Source organism: Stegostoma tigrinum, chromosome 12, assembly GCF_030684315.1.
Source record: "Stegostoma tigrinum isolate sSteTig4 chromosome 12, sSteTig4.hap1, whole genome shotgun sequence".
Taxonomy (NCBI): Eukaryota; Metazoa; Chordata; class Chondrichthyes; order Orectolobiformes; family Stegostomatidae; genus Stegostoma; species Stegostoma tigrinum.
The window spans coordinates 20,935,903-20,958,496 of NC_081365.1; the positions used below are offsets into that span (position 1 = coordinate 20,935,903).

The window sequence follows — 22,594 nt, forward strand, 5'->3', positions numbered from 1 at the left end:
GCAGTCTTGTCCTGGTGTGGACGCCTCGTACCAATGTTGAGGTCTCCTTCGTCAGCTGCCTCTGACCATTCCAGCTGACTGGTGTGACAAGGAGGTCGTCTTTAGTGTGGAGTTTTCCAGCAGCTTGGTGAGCAGTCTCCTCCCTGTGATGGTCTCAGCCTGGTGCAGCTGTCATTGTGTCCCATACTGGCAGTCTGATTGGTGGTCTTGTTCCAGTGCTGAGGTCATGCACCAGCATGAAAGACTTCTTTGGCAGTGGCTTCCAAGTATTCCAGCATTTGTCCTGGACTGAAACTGATCGGAGATGAACTTTGTCTTAAATTTTACATTTTTTCCTTTAGCTAAGACTTACGTCATTAAGACAGGTGACGTAGTATGAAGATTGAAAAACTTTTCACTGTATTTTTTGTAAAAACATGCATGACAATAAATCAATATTCTATTCTAACAACTCTTGATGCAACCACAACACGTGATTGTGTCAACCTAATTTAAAGTAAATTTAATTAAAACATTGCCCAATCATTCAACTTATTGTCGTCAACACACTTGCAGCTTGTCATATTTTATAGTTCTGCAACATCTTGGTTGCTGCACAACATTTCTTTTAACTCTAATCTGTGAAAGCTCCATATTTCCCTTATCCTGGCCTCTTGCACGTCAGTCAAAAAGCTGCCTAAGTCAGCAGTGCCTTGAGCCATCTATGCCTTCAGCCTTCAAACTGTCTTCCTCAAACTTTTTGTCTCCTCTGCACCTTTAAGATGTTCCTTAAACTTTGACTGAAGTATCAGCCACCCATTCCAGCCCAAAATCAATTTTTGTCTGTGCTGCTGGAGATATATGGGAAGGCCTTATTACATTAAGAGCATTTACCAACAACTTTGTATTTACTGACTAAATGGAAGCGAGCCGTAATTCATTATGGTTAGATTTGAATTATGTCCTGATTTTAATAAATAATACAGTTGACTGATGTACGCACAATACCTTGAAATCTGAAATCTTTATGCCTGATAAGACAAGCATGTAGCAAAATATTTAGTTTGGCAGTTATCACCATGTCATTAATGAACTGAAACATTTTTTAATTAAATCAATAGCAATGATATCAATCTTTGTCCTCCATTTACAATTGTGCATTACAGTAGAGCATGAAGACAGCTGTTGTTTATTCAAATGCCTTGTATCACGGAGTCATCACGAACAGAAATGTAACTATTCTACGTGGTTGAGAGTTTGAAATCTCTCAGACTTTGGCCTCAAGTATCTGACATTATAATCAATACAGTCTTGATTAAATCGAATAGGGAAATGGATTTATGGGGCTACATGATCTACTTTTGCTCCTATGTGATCACACCAGGACAACAGTTTGCTACTTGGCTGGATAAGTTTTTAATATCAACTTCAGAGCAGAATACCAACCTTGTCTTGAAACACAAATTTTATGTCTTCATTCGATTCGGCCAACTGGCAATACAGCCCCTTCATCTTGAGCTTGAAAACAAAAAATAAGTAATAAAAAAGTTGCAATAGTGTCTAATTTCATGGGTGAAAATGTTTTAGGAATAAGATTTTCAGGTTGGGGATTGACATTTTAAATGAAAGACTATTAGGTCTGTTTACTAGCCCTCGCAGGTGAGGCTATAAGTTTATTTAACAAAGTTAGAGTTGGAAGTAAACAAAAAGTTGATCCCTTTGGAGTTTTTTTTGGTGGACAATAGTTGATTGTTGTCTTCAAAATGGGTTCAAGTTATTCATGTGGCCCCAACAAGAAAGACTCTGACCATTGAACCTTGAAATTCAATGGCATTACCATCACTGAATTCCTCGCTATCAATATCTTGGGCATTACCATTGAACTGGCCAAGCTCAATGTGTACTGTGATGACAACAGGTCAGAAGCCAGGAATACTGCAAAGTAACTCATCTCCTGACTCCCCAAAGCCTGCCTTTCATATAGAAGACACAAGTCTAGAGCACGGTAGAATACTTCCCACTTGCCTGGATGGGTCAGCTCTGTCAACAATCAAGAAGCTGGACATCATCCAGGACAAAGCAGTTCGCTTGACTAGCACTACATCTACAAACATTCACTCCTTCCGATGATACACAGTAGCAAAACTGTACATCACCCATGAGATACACTGCATAGATTTATCAAAGCTCTTTTAACATCAATTTTCAAACCTTTGAAAAATACCATCTGGAAGGACAAGGTCAAAAGATATAGGGGAACACTACAATCTACAAATTCCCTTCCAAGCCATCACAAACATATTTTTGTTCCTTCAGTGTCACCACACCAAAATCCTGGAAATCCCTACTCAACAGCATTGTGGGTGCACCTACCCTAAGTGGACTGCAGCAGTTGAAGACAGTAAACCACCTTTTCTTGGGGAAATGAGGATAGACAATAATTGCAGTGTCTGTGTCTCACTGTCAGTTGGAGCTTGAAAACACATTTTAGAAGCACAGGGAGAAATCTACTGTGAACTGCAGGCCAGAAGCAAAAGAAGCATCAAATCAAAAATTGTTGTCTGATTTTGGAGGCACTGGATAGAAGACCATGAGGGTGTATTTACTATCCTGGAGATGGGATGTCCACTATCAGGATGTGCTTAAAAATAGGTACAGTCACCTACCCATATGTTAGTGGAAGGACTCTAAAGAAATTTCACTCATTGGAACACAGCAAAAATCTTGAGGAGAATTAGCATGAATTTCTAAGACACCTTAGTTTGGTCCCAGAAGAAGGCAAAGCATGTTCAAGATCTGCAAAGTAGTGCTTCCCAAACTTTTTCCTGCTGTGAATATGTTCTGAGGCTTGAAAACTGTCGCGATGGTTCACTGAAAACTAAGAGAACAAAGGGCCTTTTAGAGTGGAAGCAAGACTGTTGTACTTTTTTTCCCCCAAATTCTATGGCACTTATTGCTGCCTCAGATCTCACGGCCCCAAAGTTATAGGTTATGGCCAATGTTCCCTCTAATTTTGCTTCTTAGTCTTACTGCAAAGTATAATGTAATTCTTGGATGTAATAAATGTTGAATGGGCAGTATCCCACTGAGAGTTTCTGGCTTAAAGAAGAATTGTTTACATATCAGTGTTGTTAGCAGTATTTGCTTTATTTAAATCTTATATGGTAAAAGTTTTTGTTTAAAATGTGAAACCCTGTGGAGTAATACTGTCAGTTAATTACTGGGTGTTCAAATTTCTTTTTCCAAGAATTGTTCTCTCTAGAGATCATAACAAATTAAACACTGCATTACAAACAGAAGATGAAGATCCAGATTTTTACTGAACTGTTGACAACTGTGCTCTGATGGCAGTTGGGGATATAGTCTACTTGAAGTTCAGTTTGAAGTATTGTATCCTGGAATGTTATGATTCGAGTAGTTTAATTCAAAACAAAATATTTCAGCACAAAGGGCTGTTTGAAGTCATCATAAATAGACAATACACATTGAAAGTTTGAGACAATTGTACATAATCAAATGTACAAAACAGAACAAAGTTTCATGGGTGCCAAGACCTATTTCATAGGGACTCTATCTCATGCTAGCAGGTTATGTTGAATGATTCTACAGTAATATACTCATATTTCTTGTTATTTATCCAGCTTAATTTCAGGGTCCGGGTACTACCAGTCTATACTGGCATTTAGCCAATAATCCCATCCAGAGTTATTGTGGAGTAACCTTATTACGTGAGGATTCAGTAGTATTTTGCTCCCATAGAACAGCAAGATTTAATAGGAAGATTTAAATATATCTTCCAGTTAACTAACTGCTATTGAGACCAATCGGACATGATTAAGATGGTCATCCTTCTGAATTATATGTGTTTATTGCTCAAAAGAGCTAGGAAGAATGGCTGTACCAAGTGGAGATCATTGCAACCTGAATGATATTTCCTCTAGCATCAGTTTGCCAAATATAAAAGGGGCAGTGTACAAGACAGTAGGACATTGGATTCTCTTGCATTCCACTTCACATGGAATTCAAGATAGTGCCAGTTTTGATCAGAGCGGAACACAAGACCATGACCCCACATACACACACACTTCCAGAAAGAGGTACAAATTTACAAAAGACTTAAAAAGTGCACAAGAAATAGGAGCAGAAGACCATACGATTCAGTGATCTTCCTTGTCATTCAATACAATTATGATTGATCTTAGACTTCGACTCTACTTCACTTCCCTGCCCATTCCCAACATCCCTCAGTTCCCTGGAAGTTCAGCATTCTGGCTATCCAATTTGAGACATATTAAGGATGATGCATTCTCAGCCTTCTGGTACAGAGCATTCCAAAGATTCACAATTCAGTGCATGAACTAATTTCTCATGGCAGTCCTAAATGATAGAATCCTGGACTGGTTTTGGGATGCGGTAGGGGAAGGGGAGATTTTGAGGCTTGTAAGTCCACATTGATACCATTGGGCTGTAGCGTTCCCAAGTGGAATATGAGCTGCTGTTCCTGCAACCTTCAGGTGGCATCATTATGGCACTGCAGGAGGCCCAGGATGAACATGTCGTCTGAGGAATGGGAGAGGGAGTTAATGGACAATAGGTGCAGGAGTAGGCTATTCAGCCCTTTGAGCCAGCACCACAGTTCATTATGATCATGGCTGATCATCCACCATCAGTATCCTGTTCCTGCCTTATCCCCATAACCCTCGATTCCACTATCTTTAGTGGGGAGTTAGGGAGTTGAAATCATTCGCAACTGGGAGGTGCAGTTGTTTAAGGTGAATTGAGTGTAGGTGTTCTGCAAAGCAGTCCCCAAGCCTCCGCTTGGTTTCCCCGATGTAGAGGAGGCCAAAATGCGAAGAGCAGATACAGTTTACCACATTAGCAGATGTGTAGGTGAACATCTGTTTAGTGGAAAGTCTTCTTGGGGCCTGGGATGGAGATGAAGGCAGAGGTGTAGCACTTTCTGCTGTTGCAAGGAAAAGTGCCAGGTGTGGTGGGGCTGGAGGGGAGTGTGCAGCCAACAAGGGAATCCCAGAGAGAGCAGTCTCTCCAGAAAGCAGACAAGGTTGTGGAGGGAAAAATGTCTTCGGTGGTGGGGTCAGATTGCAGATGGCGGAACTGTCGGAGGATGACGCGTTGGATCCGGAGGTTGATGGGGGTGGTATGTGAGGACGAGGAGGATCCTACTTTGATTGTTGAGGGGGTGTGAGGGATGAGTTGCGGGGAATGTGGGAGATACAAGGGACGTGCGGTCCTTGAAAACTGAGCACATCTGATATGGAATGCCTCATCCTGGAAGCAGATGTGGCAGAGGTGAAGGAATTGGAACAGGGGATAGCATTTTTGCAGGAAGGTGGGTGGAGGAGGTGTATTCCAGGTAGCTGAGGGAGTCAGTGGGCTTCAAATGGATACCAGAGACGGTAACAGAGAGGTCCAGGAAGGAGACAGAGGTATCAGAGATGGTCCAGGTGAACTTAAGGTTGGGGTGGAAGGTGATGGTGAAGTGGATGAACTGTTCGATCTCCTCGTGGGAGCACGAGGCGGCGCCCATAAAGTCATCAATGTAATGGAGGAAGGGGTGGGGTTTAGGGGCAGCATAGCTTCGGAAGAGGGACGGTTCTACATAACCTACAAAGAGGCAAGCATAGCTTGGGCACATGTGGGTACCCATGGCTGCCCCCTTTGTCTGTCGGAAGTGGGAGGAATTGAAAGAGAACTTGATGAGGATGAGGATGAGTTCGGCTAGGCAGATGAAGGTGTCGGTGGAAGGGGACTGGTCGGGCCTGGATGAAGCGGAGGGCCTTTCGGCCATCTGCATGGGGAGCACAGGTGTGTAGGGACTGGACGTCCACGGTGAAAATGAGGTGCTGGGGACCAGGGAATTGGAAGTTTTGGAGGAGATGGAGGGCATGGGTGGGTATCACAGGCAAACGTAAGGAGTTCCTGGACCAAGGGGGAGAAAATAGAGTCCACATAGGCAGAGATGAGTTAGGTGGGGCAGGAGCAGACGGCAACAACGGGTTGACCAGGGCAGTCAGGTTTGTGGATTTTGGGAAGGATACAGAAGGAGGGCGGTGTGGGGTTGTGAAACCATGAGGTTGGAGGCTGTGGGTGGGAGGTCACCTGAGGTTGTGGATGGTTTAGGAGATGATGGTTTGGTGGTCGGGGGTGGGGTCATGATCAAGGGGACGGTGTCATGATCAAGGGGATGGTAGGAGGTGGTGTCGGAGAGTTAGCACCTGGCCTCAGCAACGTACAGGTCTGTATTCCATGCTACAACTGCGCCTCCCTTATCCGCGGGTTTTGTGGTGAGGTTGGGATTGGAGCGGGGGGAACAGAGGGCTGCACGTTCTGTGGGCAACAGGGTGGGAGGGATATAGAGGTTGAGGCAATTGATGTCTCGACGGCAGTTGAAGATGAAGAGGTCAAGGGAGGGTAGGAGGCCTTGGGGTGGTGTCCAGTTGGAGGGAGTGTGTTGGAGGCGGGAGAAGGGGTCAGGAGAGCGGTTTAGGCTCGTGATTAAAGAAGTAGGCGTGGAGGCGACGGAAAAACTGATCAACATCCAAGCCTGAGTGATATTTGTTGATGTGTGGGTCGAGTGGGACAAAGGTGAGCCCTTTATGGAGGGCTAACCGTTTGTCCTCACTAAGGTGGTGGTCGGGTGGGTCAGCATAGTGAAGACTCAGCAGGACTGGGTGCTACAGTCTCCTTTGAAGCTGTTGGCCATGGAGGTGGTGGGCAGAGTGACGTCAGCAGTTGGTGCAGTGACTGCACATCTGCTCCTGTGGTATACTGTATCAGCTGTTCCTGTTGTGGCCTCCTCTACATCGGGGAAACCAATCGGAGGCTTGGGGACCACACTGCGCAATAACCATGCTTGGTTCGCACTAAACAATTGCACCTCCCAGTTGCGACCCATTTCAACTCGCCCTCTCATTCTTTAGATGACATGTCCATCCTGATCCTCCTGCAGTGTCACAACGATGCTACCCGAAAGTTGCAAGAACAGCACCTCATATTCTGCTTGGGAACCCTGCAGCCCAATGGTATCAACGTGGACTTCACAAGCTTCAAAATCTCCCCTACCCTTCCCGCATCCCAAACCAGCACATTTGTCGCCACCTCCCTCACCTGTCCTTCCTCCACCTATCCCCTCCTCCTACCTCAAGACCCATCCTCATCTCCTACCTTCTCGCCTCATTTCCCCACCCCCTTGACCTGTCTATCCTCCCTGGACTGACCTATCCCCTCCTTAACTCCCCACCTACATTCACCTTCACTGGTTCCATCCCCGCCTCTTTGACATGTCTGTCTTCTGTCCACCTATCTTCTCCTTTATCCATCTTGTATCCTCCTCCCTCGTCTCCCCATTTATTTCAGAACCCCCTTCCCCTCCCCTTCCCCCATTTCTGAGGGAGGGTCTCGGCCCGAAACAGCAGCTTTCCTGCTCCTCTGATGCTGCTTGGCCTGCTGTGTTCATCCAGCTCTCCACCTTGTTTTTTCAGATTCTCGAGCATCTCCAGTTCCCACTACTATCGGACAAACAATACAGTCAGCATTCACTGTGCCATCTCCAAAGACAGTACAAGTTTCTTTGATTGTAGAAAATCAAAACTTTGCACAGTATTCCAAATGTGGTCCCATCAAAGCCCTGAACAACTACAACAAGAATTCAATTCCCCTTGCAATATGCTGGTTACTTTCCTTCGTCAAGTTAAATGATAGTGAAAGTATTCCTGCAACCGACTGCCACGATAAGTAAGCTCAGCCAACCAAAAGGCCCAGATTTTCACTGCAATGGACTGACCCTGCTGTGACAAAGATGGCAGATGCATACTTTTAAACAGCCTCGGAAGCTCAGGCATCTGAGGGTATGGTCCCAGGACACCTTGAGGGTTGGGGGTGGTGGAGGTGGAGGAGAATTCACATATCCTTGTGGAGTGGGTGGTGTTGCGGGGTGTGGGGTCGCAAATCCGTTGCCATTTGGGATTTTTAACTGTGGAGAAATTTACGTGCACAAACCCTTAAAAAAATGTCAACACGTGCCAAGGTAACCAATCTCAGCCGGGACTGGACAGGCAATATAAATGAGTCAGCATTCGCTTCATGGTTGCTAAACTGCAAGGTGCACCTGACATGACTGGCTATCAACTTGCCATGTAAGCTCACACATAAATAATGGTCTGTCAGGGTGGTGATACATCAGAAAGATGAAATTTTCTGTGCAACTGCACCCCAATGTAATGCACATTTTGAGCTGAAGGTCGTAAAAGAATAGTGGAATCATTGAGGAGGCACAAATATTGTTCAGCTTTAGACCAAACACTCCCCCACCCCCCCCCAAAAAAAACACAACAAAGCAATGGGGAACCAAAAATAGTTCCAGGAGTACAGTATTATCCATGTGCCTGGTGACTTCCAGCACAGGAGCAACAATGCCCACATTGATTTCAATTTTTACAGGATCAATAGAAGTAGTACAGCTGGATCTGATGTAAAACTGTAATTATTTATTTTTAAATATCACTTTTGAGGACACTCAATTTTCACAAGGTTTTGACCTCTCCAGGAGCACTTCCAGTTTTGTTTTATTAGCCCGTAACATTTGGATGCAGAGTTTTCTGGAGTCTATTATGGTTTAAAACCAATGATGCTACTTTGCAACTTTTTAGTTACTTGTACAGTACAGCATATACAGGGTAAATGAATTCACTTATTCTAGCATGCACAGGCAAGGAATGCCTATCAACAAATTAATGTTGATGGTAATAATAACAACAGCTACATAACTAGAAATACTAAACAAAAAGAACACGGAACATTCTAGAAATATATAACAGGCTAGTTAGCTTCTGAAAAGAGAAAACACAGGGTACCAATTTCTTCCTTGGAACAGAAACCTAAATGTTAAATCAAGCCATTTCTACTTAGCACAAAGGACTTTATGTTTCAGTTCCCAGTTCGTTGTTTTCTAGCTGTAATTTGTTGGGACAGTTAACTTTATTGCTTGTGCATGAATCCTATAGGAAAAACTGCTCGTCACACAGCAGGAACTTTAGCTTTGTTAATTGTCACGTGAGCTAGACAATGAGCTTATAATGGTGTGGAATAGAAACCTGGTTTAAATGGCACAGCAACAGGTGGGTATTCCGTAATCAGAAATTAACAAACAAAGATTCATCAGACAAGCAAAATGCCGCTGATACTGCAAATCTTGAAAGAGAAGAGATGCTCGTTGTTTTCAGCAGCAGAGGCAGCATTTGCAGAGAAAGGCAGTCGATGCCTCAAGTTAATGATGAAAGATCACTGACCAGAAATGATATGTTGCTCTGTCAGCCAGTGAGCTCCATCACGGAGAAGGACAAGTTGGTAGCGCTCTCATGTGAGTCAGAAGATTGTGGGTTCAAACCTTGCTGTAAGCCTCGAGTGTAAAAATCAAGCCTGACACTCTACTGTAGTGTAATACAGTCAGTCTGAGAAATCACCTCTGAAATGAGATATTAGAACATAGAACAGTACAGCACAGTACAGGCCCTTTGGACCACGATGTTGTGCTGAACTTTTACTCTCGTCCAAAGATCGATCTAACCTCCAACCCTACCTTATTCTGTCACCTCCTGTCTCCCCATTACCTTTCCACCAACTACAAGGCCCAAGTCAAGACTATGATCAATCCACTTGGCTGGATGGTCATAGCACCAACACCACTTACGAAGCTCGAAACCAATCAGAACAAAGCACCTGCTTGAATTACATCACTTCCACATTCACTTCCTTCACCACTGATGCACAATGGCAGCAGTATGTACAATCCACAAGGTGCATTTGTTTTGGACCGGTGACATTGGCCACCCAAAAGCTCGGGGGCAACTGGTGCATCGGAAATTCACCATCTGCAAGTCCCCACCCAAGCCATACTCCAGACTGATCTGAAGCCAAATTTTAACTTTAGTCGTCTTTTACTGTTTAAATATTTGAATAGACACTTTCCTATTTGTTTTTATTTCCAGGTAATCTTTCATATTCTACATTCTCTCTTTAGTTCTTTTAAGTCACTTGTTGCTGGTTTTTACATTCAGGCCAATTTTCTGATTTGTCCATCTTCATGGAATTATATGCCTCTCCGTTCAACTTGATCATGTTTTTCTGTGACTACGATATTTAAATGGTTGCCACCTGATTCAAAGTTATATTAATACCCTTAGTTCCATGTTGCTTCTTCTGGATAACTGCCAAGATAAAGAACAGAGCTAGTACATTTACAGTCCAGTCACAGGACTGAGCACAGATTAATCTCATTTACAGGCCACTTTGTCAATGTACATCGACAAAGACAACAAATTTTTTTACTGCGCGTAGCAGCAATTTAAAGGGCAAATATAACATCGATATCACAAGGAAAACCATCACATTCAAAGCAGCTAGCCAACTAAGCAAGGATAGGTAAATGTTTCATACATTTGTGAACATATGAAGTAATAGCAGCAGGAGGGGTCCATTTGGTCCCTTGAATCTGCTATATTATTCGATCATGGCTTATCTAATCCTCGCCTCAAATTCACTTTCTTGCCTGTTTCCCAAAAACTTAGGTGGATATTGAAGAGAATACAGTTCATTTCTATCAAAAAACCCATCCACTTATTTCAGCTAGGGCAGCTGAGTGAGTAGCAGCTGATAACAGAATTCAGCTAACTGCCACAAAACTATTTTTAAAAGAATGACTACAAACTACTGGATTTCACCCATGTTTTGGCCAATACCTATCTCTCAAGCTACGTCTGTTCATCATTTCATTTCTGCTTCTGATCTCTCTCTCTCTCCCTCTATGCAACTTTCTCATTGCTAGAGAGTTGGAAGTTATGCCTTGATATCATGATGCACAGGCCCCAAGAATATCCTCAAATGGTAGGATAATGTTGGTGTGCCTCTGCACCATTCTCAAGCCATCGAAGCTAACTAGCCCATCTTATGGGTATTTACATTCACAAATTGGCTGCCGCAGTTTCTAACAACATCATTTCGACAGCAGAGTGGTGTAGTAGAAATGTGCTGAGTCCATAGTCCATCAAAATCATGCTCTACTAAGTGCTCCCGAGTTGTGATGGTAGCATCCAGACCTCTGTACCAGAAGGTCCTGGTTCAAATTCCACCTACGCATGGCATGTGTTCCAACATGCCCGAACAGTTGAATAAAAATATTTATTAGTACGGCACTTCTGAGATACTGGATTGATTGCTGAAGAAATACAATTTCTTCTTTCTGTTCTACTAACTTCACCAATATTCTGTTTCACCCAACTCAAAGTTGAGTAAATTTCAGAGTTTCTTTTCAGATCCTGTTGTATTCCTGCTACTTAAATCTGTAACTACCAAAATCATTTCCCGGAATCTAAATTCTCTTTAACTGTGACGGCCTTGAACACCAATGTCAAAGTCCACTCCCATTCTGACAAGTTTTATCATACTCAAAATATTAACTGTTTCTGCTTCCAGATACAGAGTCATAGAATCTTTCCAGTGTGGAAACAGGCAAATCGGCCCAACAAGTCCACACTGATCCTCTGAACAGCATCCCACCCAAACCCAGACCCAGACCCCCTACGCTGTAACCCTACATTTCCCATGGTTAATGCGCCTAACCGACATATCCATGAACACTATGGGTAATTCAGCACGGCCAATCCACTTAGCTTGCACAGAATAATACAGCATGAAAACAGGCCCTTTGTTTTAATTTGTCTGTGCGACCAAGTTTCCAAATTTAAACTAGACCCACTTGCCTGCATTTGGCCCATATCTCTCTAAACTTTTCTTATTCATGTGTGTCCCCAAATGTCTTTTAAAACATTCTAACTCTACCTGCATCTACCACTTCCTCTGGCAGTTTATTCAACATACAAACCACCAGCTGTGCAGAGAAGTTGTCCGTCAGGTCGCTTTTAAATCTTTCTCCTCTCATCTTAAAAATATGCCCCCTAGTTTTGAACTGCCTGACCCTAGGGGAAAGATCATTGCTATTCACCTTATCTAAGCCCCTCATGATTTTATAAACCTCTATCAACCTCCTACGCTTCAGGGAAAAAGTTCCCAGCCTATCGAGCCTTCCCTGTAACTCAAAGCCTCCAGTCCCAACAACATCCTGGTAAATCTTTTCTGAGCCCTCTCCACTTTAATAATATCCATCCTATTGCATGCCAACCACAAGTGTACACAGTCCTCCAAAAGTGGCCTCACCAACAGCCTCAACATGATGTCCCAACGCCTATAATCAATGGTCTGAGCAATGAAGGCAAGCTTGCTAAATGCCTTAACTATCTTGTCTGCCTATGATGCAAATTTCAAAGAATTATGTACCTGAACCCCTAGGTCAATCATGTTCTAAAACAGAACCCAGGGCCCTTGTTCATCTTACTGAAATGCAACACCTCACATTTATCCAAATTAAACTCCATTTGCCACTCCTCAGCCCATTGGCCCAATTGACGGAGATGCTTTTGTAATTTCAGATAACCTTCTTCAGTCGACTATACCACCAACTTTGGTGTCATCTCAAACTCACTAACCATGCCTCCTAAATATTCATCCAAATTATTTGTATAAATAACAAACAAAAGTGAACCCAGCACTGACCCCTGGAGGAGCACTGCTGGTCACAGGCCTCTAGTCCAAAAGTCAACCCCTCACCGCCATGCTCTGTGGCCTACCATCAAGTCAACATGCTGCCAGACCTGATATATTTCTCCAGGACTTTATTATTCCACTCTCATTCTGTTTCTCAGAAATGTACAAGGTAAACAATCTTTCATTATAACTGAGACATATAAGTTCATGAATCAACCTCACAGTCCTCTGCTAACGTATATAATGTTTCGAATGTGATGATAAGTGAACAAATTACTCTGAAGAGTCTCACCAGGACAAAATAAAACAATGTGACACCCTTATAAATCACATCATTTGGGGAAAACATGGGGATTTGCCTTCATCACTATCTGTAGAAAGTAAACAATTAATACAAGCAGTTTGAAAAATAAAAACATTTGCCTTTTTGAGGTTTTTTGTTTAGCCATGCAGAACCTACACATTAGATTGTCAGGCTAAATAACAAAACTTACATGATGCTACAACATTTATCTTGAAACTAAAGGCCAGGTACAAAAAAAAAGTCTCAAGAAACGTTGAGAATACTAATTATTGTTTCATGGGCAATTGTATACAACAAAAACGTTCTTGGAATACAACATTTTGCATTGATAATTTGAAACAAACGACATGGCGGCTGGTCGCTCAGTCGTTAGTATTGCTACTTCACAGCTCCAGGTCGAGAGTTCCATTCCACCCTCGGGCGACTGTGTTGAGTTCTCCCCCTGTCAGCGTGCGTTTCCTCCCACAGATGTGCAAATTAGGTAGATTAGCTATGCTGAATTGACCATAGTGTCCAGAGATATGTAAATTAAGCAGGCGGATTAGGCATGGGAAAGGCAGGATTACAGGGATGGGGTGGATGTTCTTTGGAGAATCGGTGTGGACTTGTTGGGCCGAATGGCCTGTCTCCACACTGCGGATATTCTACGACCAAGACAACAGTGTGGAGCTGGAGGGACAGGTCAGGTAGCATCAGAGGAGAAGGAAAGTTGACGTTTCGGATCGGGACCCTTTTTCAGAAATGACCTAAATACTTTGTGTACAAATAGAAACAGGATAGGGAAATACAATACTTACTACTATGGTCCTTACTCCATCCACTCTATTTAATCTTTTAAAACATATGCTTTAAAAATAGCACTAATAATTGCTTCAATACGGTTGGAGTAGTGAGCTTTTATAAAACCGAGAAAGGAGCAGCGGTGACAGGTGAAGTTAAATGTCTACCTTCAATTATAACTTAAGCGCCCATCACAGCCAAAGCGTCGTCACGGGCACGGAGTCAACCTAACCCGATGACACATCAACAGCAAGCACCGCCCACCTGCTCACACCCTGTTCGTTGCTTCCGGCAGGGCGACATGAACATGCGCGCTCTCTATGGTCACAACGGCTGTCACTCAAATGGGCCGCCACGCTGCGGAAAGCAACGAGTTAGGTCGAGGGGCAAGCAAGGCGGATTTTCCAGGGGGAGGAGCAGCTTCACAGGACGCTTGCCGATTGGATCACCCAGGGATGGACGGCGCCGCGTTCTTCGATAGGACGCTATTCCTGTCAGTCAACGAGTTTGCGGTGAGTCGTTTCCGTTTGGCTGCGCGGGCGCGTTGGGTAACGTACGGCTTGGGGGGGCGGGGAGAGAGAGAAAGGAGAAAGAGTGAGTGCGTTAGTTTCAGACACTAGGCAACGGGCGGAGAGACAGACGTAGACGCAAGAGAGAGAGAGGCGGCTCCTTGTCTCACCCACACCCAGTAGCCGGCAGATCGAAAGGATATCTCTACTCTTGGGGGGTGGTGAAGGCCGTGGAGCCGCCGCTGGGGAGCGACCCTCCGCCGGCGCTTTCCGAGATGAGGTAAGCTGCACGGTTTGTAGCTCCTGCAATGGCTCTCCCTACAGCCAAAGGATGACTGCCTCCTGTTATTTCAGGCACTGCTTGCTGCAGGCATGTCTCCCTTTAATACACACTGTGGTAACTCACCGCTGCTCAGCCTTGAGCAATCTGCCTTTTGAAACAGACGCTTTGCTGGCAGACCTTAAAAGTAAGAGGAAAGTCAGTTACCGTGGAGGGAGGTGCGGAGAGTTTGATGAGCTTATTTGCTGCATGTTGTAGTCGAAGTGAATTTTTTTTTCGTTAATTACCTGGCTTTTCGTTTGGACCATGCATTGATTAAGAGTAATGGGGGTGAAGATTATTTTATTCCCTTTGCCTCCCTTTCCCCTTTCTAGCTCCTCTGTTGCAGGGCGGATTGGTCACAGGGAGATGGGAATAATAAGTGTAATCTGATACAAGTGTTTTTGGATCATTACAAGAAAGGAGGGTCGTATTCGTTTTCTACCACATTACCGATCCTTGATATCAAGTGTATTATTTGCTACAGGACGTTTATTTTGTGAAATTGTGAAGAGTAGGGCTTGAAACCCCGAAGTATTGTAGATATTTCTGCCGTTTTAATGAAACATATGGAGCCACATTTAAATCAGACTACGAAAAATCCAAGCCTACTGTTTGATTTATGCTATTTGAAGATGAGGGAATAAACGAATGAAACAAGAGCATTAAAGGTTTGGATGGTTTCTAAATTCGCGGTCGGTTCGCGGCCATTCCAATACTTAAAAAAAATCTTTCATATGGTCTAAAACAGCCTGATCCTCTCTGTTAATGAAACACAATCTAAACGTTAGCAAAGCTAGCTGTTTGTTGAAATTTGGTAGTGATTGTCATTTTGAAGATGTTGTTTGTTTTCAGTGGAATCTGAAATTTTAACGTTGTATCGAATAGATTATAAATTATGAATTTTCAGCAAAATAGCCAACCACCTTGAGATTTTTGTAGAATGTAGAACAGTGGTCATTAATCATGGTGATGCAACTGACAATGTAACCTGGCAAGTCTTAGCAAATAATCAACTGTACAGTATGATTTATTCTATAGTAATATTTTGACTGAGTGGTAATGAAATTGGAAGATTTTGATGCAATGATTTCGAATAGATCTGTAATCAGATTATTTTGCATGTGATAACATTGTGTGCATGCTTATTTGCATGTAGTTATATTCAGTAAATTGCAAAAGAAAAGCTTTATCATGTTGGTAAAAAGGTTATGAAATCTAAACTTTGACATACAGTGTTCTGAGTTTTAACACAAAGATACTTGTTTCTAATAGTTCAAATAAAATTAATGTAGAGTGCACAAAACATTATTTTACAATTATGTTTTTAAGTGAGATTTTCAAGTGTTGTGTGAACCAAGTAAAGTTTCCCTAGGAATCTTGTGTTTTTTTTAAGTATTAATACTGAAAAATTCTTTCAGACCGTAAGTATAACAACAGAATTAGGCCATGTGGCCCGCTGAATCTGTTCCACCATTTGATCATGGCTGATGTGTTTCTCTTGCCCATTCTCCTGCTTTCTCCCCATACCTTTGATCCCCTTTCTGATCAAGAACCTATCTATCCCTGCCTTAAATAGACTTAAAATGACTTGGCCACCACAGCCTTCTGCAGCAATGTATTCCGCAGATTCACCAGTCTCTGTTTTGAAGAATTTCCTCCTCATCACAGTTCTAAAGGATCGTCCCTTAAGTCTGAGGCTGTGCCCTTCGGCTCCAGTTTCTCCTAATGGAAACATCATCTCAACGTTCACTCTATTCGGGTGTCTCAATATTCTGTAAGTTTCAATGAGATCCCACCTCATTTATATAAACTCCACGGTCCTCAACTGCTCTTCATATTGACAAGTTCTTCATCACGGGGATCATTTTGTAAACCAACTCTGGATCCTCTCCAAGGCCAGCATATCCAACCTTCCAAACAGGGCCCAAAGCTGTTCACTATTCCAAAAGTGGTCTGACCAGAGCCATCTGTAACCTCAGCAACACCCCTCTGCTCTTGTTTTCTCGCCGTCTTAAAATTAATACTAACATTGTGTTTGTCTTTCTAACTGCCAAGTGAACCTGCGTATTAATCTTCAGAGAATCCTGAAGTAGAATTCACACCCGTTTGTGTTTCAAATTTCTGAAGCATTTCCCCACACACAAATCCGTCTACGCCTCTATTGTTCCGACCAAATTGTGAGAGCTTGCACTTTCCCACATTGTCTTCCAGCTCTTGGCACTTACTCGCATTGATTTTGTAAACATCAGGAAGATAATCAAATCAGTTTTGGGCTGCACGGTGGCACAGGTTAACACCGCTGCCTCTCAGAGCCAGGGACCTGGGTTCAAGTACTGTCTCAGGCAACTGTCTGTGTGGAGTTTGCACATTTCTCTCTGACTGCACCGGTTTCCTTCCACAGTCCAAAGACACGCAGGTTACGTGATTGACTGTGCTGAATTGCCTTTTGTGTGCGGGGATGTGCAGGTTAGGTGGATTAGCCATGTGAAATAGGTTATAGGGGTCGGATAAAGGTGGGTCCGTGTGGATGGCCTGCTTCCACACTATAGGGATCCTATGATTTAATCCAAATCTTTGCGTATGAACTAAGTACAATTTTAAATTGCAAGTCCGAAAGCCAACTGAAAACATTTCAGTTAAATGCGAAGTTCCATCCTACTACTTGCAATGCTTAAGCACCACAATGATTTTACTAACCTTGCTTCACACATCGTTTTGTAGCCTTCATTTGCACAACTAGAAGCAGAATGGAATAAACTGCAGAATGTTCAAATTTTACTCTTAATCATTTATTGATCTTTCCTCTGTAATCTAATTATGCTAAACAAGGGTTTATTGGAGATTGCTACACAATTCTTTTAGCACAAAGGTAAATCATAAGACTCGAGAAAATACCAGATCTGGTACCTTTTCTGGACTTTGGAGTGCCTGGATTGAACTCAAATTGTGTAACCAAGCAGGAGTATACATTTGTAAAAACTCATTCTTTGAGAATGCCTTTACAGTTTTACAGAGCTCAATAGTTTTGCAAATTGCCAAAAGTTTGCTCTTAACTCCTTAATAGTTGATGCTGACTATTTTTGCAATACTGACAAGTGAGGTTATCGTGAGAAGTAAAAGCCAGTTAAAATTTTGGACAGAAGTGATGGGTAAAGAGACCCAACTTCATAACTCCTGAAAAGAGAGACTTCAGTATTCCTTTATAGAAATAAATAATGTGTGGCAAAAAGGGAACACTTAATTGTGATTACTAAAAATCAAAGACCTGCAGATGCTGGAAATCAAGCAAAAATAGAAGTTACCGGAAAGACTCAGCAAGTTTGGCATCATCTGTGGAGGGAGAGAGCAGCATTAGGATTTCGGGCTCAGTGACCCTTCTTCAGAGTGTTCTGCAGAAGTGTCATTGGACCCAAAATGTTAATGCTGCCTCCTCTGCACGGATGCTGCCAAACCTGCTGAGATTTTTCTGAAGAAGGGTCCCGACCTGAAATGTCAGCTTTCCTGCCACTCTGATGCTGCCTGGCCTGTTGTGTTCTTCCAGCTCTACAATGTTATCTCTGACTCCAGCATTGGCAGTTCTTACTATCTCTGAGCTTTTTTGAGCAACATCTCTTTTTGTAGTTTGTTAATCATGATTGTTGCTGTACACAGAAATCATGTTAGAAGTTGAAGGCATTTACAATTAGAAGCGGTTCACAAAAGAATCAAGTGCAATTGGTGTAATGTATAGTATTGGTGAACCCTATATGAATGTTATTAGGATGTGGAGGCACCAGAACAAGTGCAGAGAGGATTTACAAGGATGATATCAAAAATATGTAACTAACAGAAAAGGATTGACAGACAGTGTCTCTTTTTCTCCTGACAAAAGAAGGTTGAGGATTGACCAAATAGAGATCTTTAACCCATGTTTTGACACCAGGCATGCCAAGAGTATACTTCCCTTGGTGAAGAAGAGCATAATGAACCCATTCACATGAGCTCTCACAGTGAGTGGTTGAAGCAAATTGTATAGATTGATTGAAGAAGAAACTAGCCAAGCATTTGTGGTATTGCTGGGTCATAAACCTGAAACACCTCTGCAAGAGCCCTGTGCACCAAACAGTTCAAGAAGGCAGCACACTGTCACCTGGGGCAACTTTAGCTGGGCAATAAATGCTGACCCAGTTAGTGAAGTTCACATTGCATGAATTAATTAAACAATTGTTACAACAGTAGATTTAGGTGAGAAATAATGGGAAGAGGCTTAAGTGGCGCATGAGCTTTTGGGCCAAATGGACTGTTTTTGTGTTGCATATTGTAAGAAATGAAACAGAGCTGTGGATGCTGGAGTTCTGAAACAAAACAGAAACGTAAGCGTTCAGGATTTAACATTGACTTCAAAAAGTTCAGAGCATGAGTACTTTCTTCCTGCTCATTTCCAACCCCCACAACTCCAGGTCCTGTCATGGAATGAGACAATGCTACCTGGCCCACTGTGTCCTAACTGTCGTGGAATGGTTTGCTTTCAGCCCAGCCAACATTATCACCCATCCACCGTCTATCCTTCCTTGGCTTACTAGCAGCAATCCCATTGTTTGCCTGCATTTTTTGAGTCTCTCTCTTTCACTGAAATGCATCTCCATCTTTCTGCTCTCTCTTTCCCCATCTCTTGTCATCTACATTAATACTACCTTTTCCTCTAGTTCTGAGGAAGCGTCAATGGAACTGAAATGTTAAATCTGTTTGTCTGCAGATGCTGGACTTGCTGAGTTTCTCCAGCAATTTTTCGTTGTTTGTTTTATTCTAATAAATGTGTTATCATATTGTGCAAATAGCTCTGATCCAATAGGATTTATATGCAACGTTTAACGTAACGTCTGTTGGGTGAGTTTAGCTGCTTAACTTCTAATATTAAGGTTGACATATTACTCATTGTATTTTCCCTGGGAGTCAGTGCTGAGACTTGAACACTTTACTCCAACTCATGGCTTGTGCAATCTTGTAGAAGTATATAGCGTGCTGTGGGAGGTTGGAATGGTAACAGAATTTGTCAATGCTGCACATGAATATTAAGTACTTGAAGACAGCTCTAAAAGCACATTCTTATTGTATCAGTGTGGAAATTTCCAGTTTGCTATTACATATCAATCCACCTGGTACATATTGATCAAACAGTTGAGGAAAGATTGTTCTTCCGTATGCTTGGCTGATGCCGATTCAGATAACAACTTGGATGTGATAAAATGTTCTGAGGGTAAAGAATGGTATCTTTAAAAGTAAAAATTAAAATTTGGACCAGTTGATTTTCAGAAAAGAGATTACAAAATGAAGGCACGTATGTTAAGTAATTGAGAATAATTGCTTGTGTCTGAAGGCCGCACTGTCTGAATCAAGTGACGGGTGAAGAAAGCATTGCTGATGAAATGTTTGTGAAAAGCAAAGAATATTGAGTGCGTAAAATATTGAGGAAATTGAGCAAACAGCTCAAGAGATGAATTGCTTTTGAGGAGCTGCACAGGAGATGCAGAACTCCTTGTCCTGTGAGGGACTGGAAAATGTACGAGATAGGCACACGGACAGAATTAAATCATAAATTGAGATGGACAGCTTTTGGCTAACCCGCTTGCAGTAATGAAGAACAGAACAGTGCAGCACAGGACCAGGCTTGTGTTGAAGAAATGCACGTAAAAATGGCCAATGGGAATTAACTTTGGAATCGGGGAAGCAGATGATGTGGAAGTTGATTGTTACAACTCCAGGTCGAAAACAGTGAGTCAAATAATGGAAAGGCCGGAGGCGTAAATGAGCTTCCAGCAGAATTAATTGAACTCGTGGGAGAAATGGCAACAGTCAACAATACCTGAAAACTTAATAGGTTGGATGAAGCCACCAGAATGGTTTACATGTTCAATGTTTTTACTTCACATCAGTGAGTACCTAAGATAAATATCATTTGATAAAGTGGCAGAGAGGCAATAGCGTACTATCTACAAGTGTATTGCAGTAAATCTCTGACCAAAGCCGTGACCAGTACGATCTTGGAAGGCAAGGGCAATGGATGCATGGCCTTTTGTTTCCCTCCAAGCTGCACATCACCCTGATTTTTTTTGTTTTGCCTTTCCTTCAATGTCACTGGATCAAAATCCTGGAACTCCACTGTGGTAGTGCTTGCATCCCAAAGACTGCAGTGGCTCAAGAAGGCAGCTGTATTATACTTGCTGATGGGCAAATACAATGGGCAGTAAATGATTGCCTAGCTAGTGTTACCCAAGGGAGTAAAATAATGAAAGAAACAGAAACAAAGTTGCTGGAAAAGCTCAGCGGGCTTGGCAGCATTTTGTGAACGAGAAAACAGTTAACATTTCGCGTCCCATGATCCTTCCTCTGAACTATCGGTTCTGAGTGAGGGTCACGGGACCCGAAATGTTTACTCAGTTTTCTCATTCACAGATGCTGCCTGACCTGCTGAGCTTTTCCAGCAACTTTATTTCTGTTCCTGATTTACAGCATCCGCAGTTCTTTAGGTTTTTAATGAAAGAAACAACTTCTTACTACTTCATTCGTACGTACTTTGAAATAACCTCTTTCTATTGACAAGTGAATCCCAGAGTTAACTACAAATTCAGAAATGGGGGGAGCTTGAAAGCCACAATCACTAGGTAAGTGGGACTGAGTGAATTGTCAACCTGCAGCTCCAACAAGCCCTGGTCCTGATAGAGGTCACCTTTTGGGTTATCAAAGAAGTGGTTCATGAGATAATTGATATGTTGGTTCTAATTTTCCACAATTCCCAAAATGTGGATGAGGTTTTACTAAGTTAGCAAATATTAAATATGAGAAAACTACAGGCTAATTAGCTTAATGTGTCATAGTGAAAATATTAGTAGTTATTATTAGTTATAGCAAGGCACTTAAATAAAGTCAAGATAATTGAGTAGTTTCAGCATATTTTTGTGAAAGGAAAATTATGAACCAGTATCATATTCTGAGACTGCAGGAGGCATTTGTCAGAATTGCAGAAACTGACGGGTCTGAAGAGTGTAATGCATTGGTGTGGTTTGAAGATTGAGTAGGCATTAAAGGATCATATTCTGGTTGGTAAGATGGAAAAGTGATGTGCCACAAAGGTCAGTGCTGGAGCTTCAATTTGTTGGAAAGGCTTGAATAAAGGTACTGAAGATATTGTTGCCAATTCTGATGTTGAAAGGATAAGGATTGGCTGACTTTGTTGGTTAGATTGCTGGTTTGTGATGCAGAGTGATACCAACAGCATGGGTTAAGTTCCCTTTTTTGTGACTGCCTTTTTGCAAGGATAGTGGTTTGGTAAATACCGTATAATGTGGGGGCAATTTGGCCATTTTGGCACAAAAATAACACACCATTTTTTTTTTGAATCCTCAGTGGTGAGAGGATGCAGAGGGATCTACATGTGCTTGTGCATGAATCACAAAAGGTTGATATAAAGATATAGCAAGTATTGAAGAAAGCAAATAGAATGCTATCACTTATGAGTGTAAAAAATTAGACAAGTATGGAAATGATGCTTTACCATGACTTTTGTTTGCCTCCAAGCTGCACATTACCCTGATTTCTCACCATTCCTTGAATGTCACTGGATCAAAAAGCTTCAGGTGTACAGGGCACTGCCTCCACATCTGGAGTATGCTGTACAGTATTGTCTTCCGAAGGAAGGATGTACACATGTTAGAATGTTGAAATGAGAAACAGAACATCGAACAGTACAACCTATTAATTTAATACTTGCAATGGAATAGTGGGATAGGTTTAGTTTGAATCCCCTTGGAGATTTGATAAAACTTGTAAAATCCTGAGGGGTCTTGACAGATTAGATGCGGACAGGTGTGTTACATTTTATACAAGAATGAGATGAGGAATCACAGTTTTAAAAATAAGAGATTGGACATTTGAGATGGATGAGGTGAGTTATTTTACTGTGGATCATATGACCTTAGAGCACACTTCGAGGTGGTGATGGTGTCTTTAAATATTTGCAACATTATCTGAGCTACTATGTCTTACAAGTAGTAAATTGCAATTTCTGCTGCCTCCGCCTCCACGCTTGCTTGCTTGCTTTAACCG

General features: G+C 42.3%; 2 protein-coding genes across 8 annotated transcripts in view; one reads left to right on the forward strand and one right to left on the reverse strand.

The window, feature by feature from the left end:
* Positions 1–13,954, reverse strand: part of cryzl1 (crystallin, zeta (quinone reductase)-like 1) — an 83,671-nt gene extending 69,717 nt beyond the window's left edge. For 2 of the 3 annotated variants that reach the window (XM_059650192.1, XM_059650189.1), the window contains exons 1-2: positions 13,849–13,954; positions 1,426–1,497 (exon numbers count right to left, since the gene is read on the reverse strand). In XM_059650192.1, coding sequence (XP_059506175.1) covers positions 1,426–1,491 — 66 coding nt within the window. In that variant the 5' untranslated portion in view covers positions 1,492–1,497; positions 13,849–13,954. Of the gene's footprint in view, positions 1–1,425; positions 1,498–2,735; positions 2,858–13,848 lie in introns of all 3 variants that reach the window. The other variant, XM_059650190.1, reaches the window with a different exon arrangement.
* A 272-nt stretch (positions 13,955–14,226) lies between these two features.
* itsn1 (intersectin 1 (SH3 domain protein)) overlaps positions 14,227–22,594 on the forward strand; it is a 217,143-nt gene continuing 208,775 nt past the window's right edge. For 4 of the 5 annotated variants that reach the window (XM_059650194.1, XM_059650193.1, XM_059650197.1 and 1 more), the window contains exon 1: positions 14,227–14,470. The gene's annotated coding sequence lies outside the window, so the exon portion shown is untranslated. Of the gene's footprint in view, positions 14,471–14,580; positions 14,658–22,594 lie in introns of those variants that run through there. The other variant, XM_059650195.1, reaches the window with a different exon arrangement.